Raw genomic sequence first — 7959 nt, forward strand, 5'->3', positions numbered from 1 at the left:
AAGCAGATGAAACTCTTGCTTGGCATGATTGTCACGTTAAAGGAGACTTAGGGTCAAACACCTGCCTGTTTCAGAGCCCTGCTAAGGGCTATCACCAAGACAGTTTCACAAAATTGAAAGCATGTGCAGTCCAACACTTGTTTCAGAGCCCTGCTAAAGACTTTCACTGAGATGGTTTCACAAAGTCGAATGTATTTAATAAGGCGATAGACATAACAGATTCGGAACTGTCGTTGGTAAGTACACTTACTGCAACAACACCAATATATGATAACAGTGCTAGCAAAATGCTGTCCTGGGTATTCCTCACCAAAGGGTGAAGGCATGGAGCTTACCAAGAAGGTGTCTCTGTCTTGGTGAAGGAGAAGGAGCACAGCCTGTCGATTGCCTCCTCTAGGTTTCAAATTATTTTTTTTCTTCCCCCCAGTCTTCTATTTTCCTCACACTATTTTTTTTTTTTTTTTTTTTGCTAACACTAACTTTTTTTTCCTTTTTCTTTTTTACGCTAACTCTTAACACTCTTTTATATCCTAACCTTATCTATTCCCTTCCTGGGGTGATGTTTAGCATGATAGGGTGAAGATCAAGTACTATAGTCATATATGTTTAGCATGTATGCTAAACTTTAAGCTCATTATCATATTCAGATAAGTTAATTTTAATATTCTTTTTACACTTAATGAAGCAAAAGGTTTTACTAGAGGAGAGTAGCCCTTGAGAACAGAAGTTCTGCCACCAAAACATGGCAATCCAGCCAACACAAGACTCCTTCCTTGAGCAGCCTCTCACACCAAGCCTGCAGACTTCCATCCACAAACTTTGTGTCAGAGATAAACATAAACAAGCTGCTCAACTCCCCTTTGCCCAAGCCTAGAGGTTATCAGTGAGGCTAAGAAGCCCAGCTCCTCTCCATAACATTATGCTTGGCATTCCTCAGGCTAAGTGATCTCTTACCTGGAAAAGCTAAGGCTACAAAATGTTTAGGGCAGGCATCTTATTGGTACACTAGTCATCCATGTGTAGTAATGCCTTCTAGATGTGGATTTCCTCTAGATGTATATTTCCTTTATACAGAACTGAATAACTGTATGCTTCATAATATTTCTAAAATAAGTGTATCACCTACAACTATCACAGAATCACGGAATCATCTAGGTTGGAAGAGACCTCCAAGATCACCGAGTCCAACCTCTGACCTAACACTAACAAGTTCTCCACTAAACCATATCACCAAGCTCTAAATCTAAACTATGTATTTCTGTGTAAGCACATAAAATCCCAAAGCTATACAAATAACACACCAAATGCAGCAGCATATATTACCAGTATGTATAAATTTATATTAGCAGCATATACTCACAAATATCAAACACTGCATGAATAAAATGTATTTAAATTAAGAACATTGTTTTTTTAAGATTTTCTTTGTACCACCTTCCATATAGAGACTGGATATAGTGAATGAAATACTGAGATGGATTCATTGATAATTGCACTTGCTCAGTGGAAGAAAGTAAGCATAAACAGTGTTTTAAATCAAATTGCATTTTAGTTGTGTTCTTTCTGGAACTGCAGTTCATTTCTGACCTCCCAAAGGCTTATCCATATGTTTTGTTTTATACTTAGGAGCAATAGTGAAACAAATGTATATAAAAGTAAGCTTTTGCAGAGCTGAAGACTTGCTGGTATCTTGTTTTCACAGTCAACATGTGGGGAAAAAAATGGAGTGAAAAGGCACAATTGTTCTCATAGCTCCAATTCTCTGCATTTTTTCATTTAACATTCCCTCAAAAGAACAAAAACTCACCTTAATAAACCTCTTAATAGGATAGAGAAACTGTTTTGTTGAAAAAAAATATTTGAACAATCATTTATAAAGTGTTTTTAATCTGTTCCTAACATGTCAGAATGCTTTTTCCTTTCAAAATGAATTGATATTTCCTTTGCATATATTGAAAAGCTTGGACTTTATTCCTTTGAGTCCAAGATGCTTAGAAGCCCTTATTTATGAGACAATTTTTTCAGGATGACTACAGCAGCAGGTGCTCATCTGCTAGTCCAGTAAGTAGCACTGGAATGATCCTAGAAGTTGTGATCATTTTATTGCTTTACTGCTGGATTACCTTTCAGCCTCTACTTGCGCATCTACTGCTCCTGCTGCAATCCAATGAATCCTGGTATGCAGTGAAGGCAGGAGCAGGTTCTCATCGTGATGATGGTGCAACCCAATAGAACCTTGAAAAGCCAGTGTCAGAAAGCCCTCTCATGTACTTCCTACAAGACCATGATATTTTTGTGGCTTTACTGAGAATGTTTAACAATGTGTGAGTGCTACTTTGCTTTATGCAGAAAAGTACAGTAGATATCAGTGAAACAGATAATCTCCCCAGATTATTGTAGACAGAAGAAATAAAAGGTTCTGTGAAGAAGTAAAGATGGAAGAAATAAGAGGTCCTTCTGTGGAACAAAACATATCACAGTGCATTTTCAGATAGCAGATGCAGAGAGATAATAAAAAGTATCTTTTAGGTGCTAGGAGAGAAAAGTTACTTTCACAAGGCACAGTGTTTTTTAATTAGTTGCAGCACTGTCTTGAGAACCTCTTCCTTTGAGGGGTTGGCATCGACCTCTTGGCACGCAGGATTCATCATCCTTCTGTACGACTCTTCAATTCTAAAAACAAAACAGGAGAAATAAAACTACAAATTGCAGGGATTAGTCATCAGTCTCAGAAGTGTCAGCACTTCAGAGACATGGGGAAAAAAAAAAAAAAAAAAAAAAAAAAAAAAAAAAAAAAAGAAAAGTGAAGCTAAGAATGAAATCTACTGCAAAGAGCAATAAACCATTAGCAACTGTAACAATGAGAATCCCAAAGTGTAAAGTTTCCTTGACAATGACCAGACCCCTATTGATATTCGTATGACATGACATTAAAGTATTTCTTTTTTTATGGCTTAGCACTGGAAACTGTCCACTATCACAGTACAGTGGGCAGCCTGCTTCTAACCCCTGAGTTAATTTATTTGGAGCCCTCTAAGGTGTCTTTGTACTATATGGCATTGCACTGTGTACACGTGCTCACTGACTGATCTCAGCTTTGAGTCACCAGAGAACAAGAGACAGATTACAGGGTTCACACATCATTTAACACTTTAGTCTGATTAACTCTGCTAACCAGATGAATACTGGGATGAAATACAGGATGAAATCCTCCTTGCTTAGACTAGAGGCCTTCTCATAATGCAGCACTCTTCCACTTTTAGTCTGAGGATGTGAATGGGGGTATGAATATCATTTTCTCTGTTCCCACAAGAATTAATAATGTCAAACATTCAGGCTGTAAGTCGTAAGACAAATCAAGCAAGACTCTGAATGTTCTCACATCCAGGTTGACATAATTAACAAAAAGAAATAACCAAAGGCTTTCTGGAGAGAATAAGCAATAGAATTAAAATGTGAAAGATCCTTAAATGTCAACGTGTTCACTTAGTTCACCCATCCTTATGCAGGTCCTACTGTGTGAACTGAATATCTGAACAGAGCTTCTGTCAAAATGAAGCCATAGATTTTTATTAAATATATCAACACCAGAAATGTTGAAGCCCTACAGGTAGGTCTCAGCTTTGAGATTTGTAGATATGGACACCTACATTCAGGCGTTTATATGGAGGTTTTTACTTGAGCACTAGGTATTCAAGATCCCACTGTAGATAATGGTGACCTCATTGATACATTTGGTGGTGCCTAGATAGCAATTCAGCTCACTGAAGTCGGATACCTAGGGCATAATTCAGATGCCTAAAAACATGTATTGAATACTGCTTGAGATGTCCTGGACTATGTCATTTAGCTTCCAGTTGCTGGTCCAGAAAGGGTCCACAGGTGGTGTGTCATACCTGTTAGCCTCATGAAAATGCCTCAGAGTATCAAATGGCTCTAGTTATTTATGTTTAGATCACCAGGTGTCTAGCAGGTGTGCAGCTGAATCACTCTGACAGTTGCATTGACTGTGTTGTCTATACTGGGACCTGAGACACTTAGCATGACTAAGGATATCTACAACAGGAGACCTAAATTTTGTTCATTTAGCCTAGACCTGAATTCTGGGCTTTTCTGGAGTATATTGATTTCTTGTTTCTCAGTTCTAGAACTTCTAGGTCTCCATCCTTCACCCTTCATGGGTGAGAAAGGTGTTACAACACAAGCAAGTAGCAAAATACGAGTATTTGACTCTAATCTCCTTTGCAAAGTGAAATTATTCACATGTAGCTGTCAAATACTTTCAATCAGAAATGACAAAATTTACCCTTCTTGTCAGCTATGAATCTTTTTTTTTTTTTTAAAAAAAAAGTTAAACATAGGGGAATCCTTGTCACAGTAATGTAAGCAGAACATATTGCTGCAGATTCCACAGGAACCAAGGTTGCCTCTATCCTCTTATTCCTCGTTAATGTATACCTTTGGCGAAACAAGCTGTTAGCTTCCATCTCAGCCTCCTCCTTTGTTTTGTCCAGCCCTCGATGCTCAAGTCTCCGGGCTCGCTCCTCAGGGCTAACAGTCAGCAGAAGAACAAGATCAGGTTTAAGCAGATCTTCAGGCCACTGATACACCCCATCTTGAACTGGTGGAAGATTTTGGACATTCCCATTTATTTCAGTGGCTATTGTATAAGCAGCTGTGCTATGCCAGTATCTGCCAAGAAAATACAGAATGGAAAGAGACATTTTAGAAAGGACACTAATTCTTCAATAATACAGAAGGCAGGTAGCAATATAATCACAAGTGCAAAAGTGACTATGTAGGTGGAACTATGAGTTGAAGGCTATTGTCAGGACCAATTCTGTGCCAGCCATTACTTCTTAAAATAGCAATACTACTAATAATAGTCAGACTTACTGTGAATTAAGATTTAAAAGGTATGACAGGACTTACACGTTAGGCAAAGTGCTCCAGATACTCCCATCAAAAGAAAGTGTTCTTGTATAATGAGAGAGACCAAAAGGACAGTTGCATTATATGTCCAAATCCAGTACTCAGAGTCCACTTTTTTTGTGGTTCCCATCCTGCTTTATGCCACATATTTAGCAGAGAGCACGCAGTCTTTAACCACACGTGAATGAAGACATGTTTTATTAATGGCTACATATTTCACATGAAATTAACATTCCCGCCACTACAAGGCACTGTATTATATATACTGTAGTGGTTTTGAAGTGGGCTAAAAATAGCATTCACAGATACACAAACAAATTCTCTGTGTGTGCATGGGGCAGGGAGGTTATAGTACATCTATTGAAACAAGCCTGGAGTTTCAAAGTACATCTAGATATTCCTTATTAAGAGTAATACTGAAAGCTGTGTACACAGTGAACACAATAAAAGACACAAATAAAACAAAAAAGGGGGAAGTAGACTTCTGGCTTTACATCCACAAAAAGTAAGTCAACTTAAAATTTGGTCACTCTGAACCACTCAGACAAGATCAACAGCCCTCAAAGCCCAGCTGTGGTGCAGGTTGTACGGGCCATGACTCCATTCCTGACTGAATATACACTTGTCTTGTGTGCCAAAAACAGTTATGAGAATTGGGGTCCACAATATAAAAAGTTTGTAAAGATACCCAGAAGTGTCCAGAGGAGGACAACAGAGCTGGTAACTGGGCTGGAAGTGAGGCTGAGGACACTTGAAGAGTCTGGAGAAGAGGAGGCTGAGAGGTGGCCTCACTGCTCTCTGCAACTACCTGAGGAGGGGAAGCTCAGAGGGAGGTGCAGGTTCTCTGGGAACTGATGACAGGATGCATGGAAATGGCACAGAGCTGTGCCTGGAAAAGGTCAGAAAAGGTATTAAGAAAAATTTCTTTACAATGAGGGTGGTCAAACACCGGAACAAGCTTCCTAGAGAGGTGGTTGACACCCCATGCCCATCAGTTTTCAGAAGGCATTTGGACTATGCCCTCATTAATATGCTTTAACTTTTGTGTAGCCCTGAAGTGCTCAGGCAGTTGGACTTGATGGTTTTTGAAGGTTCCTTCCAACTGAACTATTGTATTGTATTGTATTGTATTGTATTGTATTCTATGCCATGCCATGCCATGCCATGCCATGCCATGCCATGCCATGGCATTCCTTCCCATTCCTTTCTATTCCATTCCCTTCCATTCCCTTCCATTCCATTCCATTCCATTCCATTCCATTCCATTCCATTCCATTCCATTCCATTCCATTCCACTGACTTAAATTCCTCACCTCATTTAGTATACATATTATTCTTCAGAAGACTTAATATTTATACAACTAACTTTAAAAAACAACAACAACAAAGAAGATATAAGAGGTCTTCTTATATATACAAACCTGTCTACTATCACAGGTGCCTGAGTCGATGCTTTTGCTATTTCTGAAGCAAGGATGTAGTTGCCCGCAGCATAAAATGCCCTTCTAATGGGTGTTGGCTCATCATCAAATATCGTCCTCCACTGGCTGATGCAAGCTGGTGGAGACCTTAACAGAACAGCATCCAGGGCATCCTTAACAGCCTGGGTTACAGTGGTTTTGCCTGCATTTCATTTACAGAAGGAAACATTTGTTATATTATACATTAGATACAACTGGCTTTTAAAACTGAAAAGTGATCTGATTTTTTCACTTGGAGTATATGTTCTGACTCCTGGCCATGAAACCTGAGTATCTTGTGATAAGGTTTTCAGTGGAAAATGATTACAAGGCTGGTTCAAAGATTATGACTCCACTTCCTACTCCTGGGTGTTCCTCCCCTCCCTCTTGCCAGTTCTCTATCTTCACTCCTTTAAATGAGTTATGAATAGCAATCTCTCTATATACACTTTTTCAGTATTTTTCTAGGAGACAGTCGATGTGGATATTGCCAATACTTGCTTTTCAAAAGGTATTTTCTGTTCTCTTTAACTGAAAATGAAGAAAACAAAGTTATTCAGAGACAACTCGTATTTCTCCCAGAGACAAACTGCTGACACTTTCCCCGACTGCCATTATTTTAGTTCCACCAATTTAGTTTACTCACCAGTAAAAACATGCTTTATAATCTGCATGAGAAATAAATCTAATTTCCAGTATGACACACTTTGTGTTCTTTCATTATATATACAAGGAATTCAACCATCAAATGAAAATTAGTGCATATTGCTAAATACTTCACAAGTAAGAAAAGTCTGGTATCTATAACAACTAAGTACAGATGTCACGAGTTTCCAGGACTTTTTGACATTTTAAGCATTGGGGGGGGGGTGAGAGTCACAGCAGTTGCTCTTCCCAACAACTTCTCAGCTATGTCTCTTCACTCCCACTGCTCTCCTACCTGTGGCATCCAGCCCTTCAAAAACCACGATGGGGAAATCTCCCTTGCACTGCTGCTTGGTGCACTTCTCCAGGATGGTGAGCACCTCTCTGGCCTCTGGGATCCGTGCAGCACACTGCAAGGAGAGACCAAAAGCTTGGCACCCATACACCTATACACCGTGCCGGCTGCTCTAGCCGATCCCTGTGAAATCTGGGGGGGGGGGGGGGGGGGGGGGAACAATACCGCAGCCCCCCCCAGTGGGTGCTCACCTCCCGCAGGCGGTCACAGACAGCAGGGAGAGCGGCAGGCAGGGCACAGCGGAGGGCATCCTGTGGTCCCCGGGCGCAGCTCCGCAGCATCACTGCTCACAGCCTGGGAGCAAAGCCAATGTGTTTGAGAGAAGGCAGAGAGAAACGAGAAACGAAACTTACTCCACCAACCGGGAAGGCACATGTCATTGGGGAAAAGCAAACACTGAGGCTCAGGGAGGCTGTTCCTCCGCTGCTCCCTCCCCCAGAAGTTGGAGAGTCACCGGAGCACTCCCCATGGGAAATCGCTCTGTGCAGGCTGGCCGTGGACGGGGTGAAAGTGAAAGGAAAAATAAACAAACAAACAAACAAACAAATAAATAAATAAGATGGTGAC

General features: G+C 40.3%; 1 protein-coding gene across 1 annotated transcript; it reads right to left on the reverse strand.

Annotated features, from left to right (window-relative positions):
- Positions 1–2486: 2486 nt before the first annotated feature.
- CMPK2 (cytidine/uridine monophosphate kinase 2) lies at positions 2487–7673 on the reverse strand. The gene is made up of 5 exons (XM_032184493.1): positions 7584–7673; positions 7333–7447; positions 6354–6555; positions 4459–4692; positions 2487–2673 (listed from the first exon to the last, which is right to left on the reverse strand). Exons 1-5 carry the CDS (start codon positions 7671–7673, stop codon positions 2553–2555), a joined length of 762 nt encoding a protein of 253 aa, XP_032040384.1. The 3' UTR covers positions 2487–2552.
- Positions 7674–7959: the final 286 nt, after the last annotated feature.

The sequence above is a fragment of the Aythya fuligula genome, chromosome 3 (assembly GCF_009819795.1).
Source record: "Aythya fuligula isolate bAytFul2 chromosome 3, bAytFul2.pri, whole genome shotgun sequence".
NCBI classification, from domain to species: Eukaryota; Metazoa; Chordata; class Aves; order Anseriformes; family Anatidae; genus Aythya; species Aythya fuligula.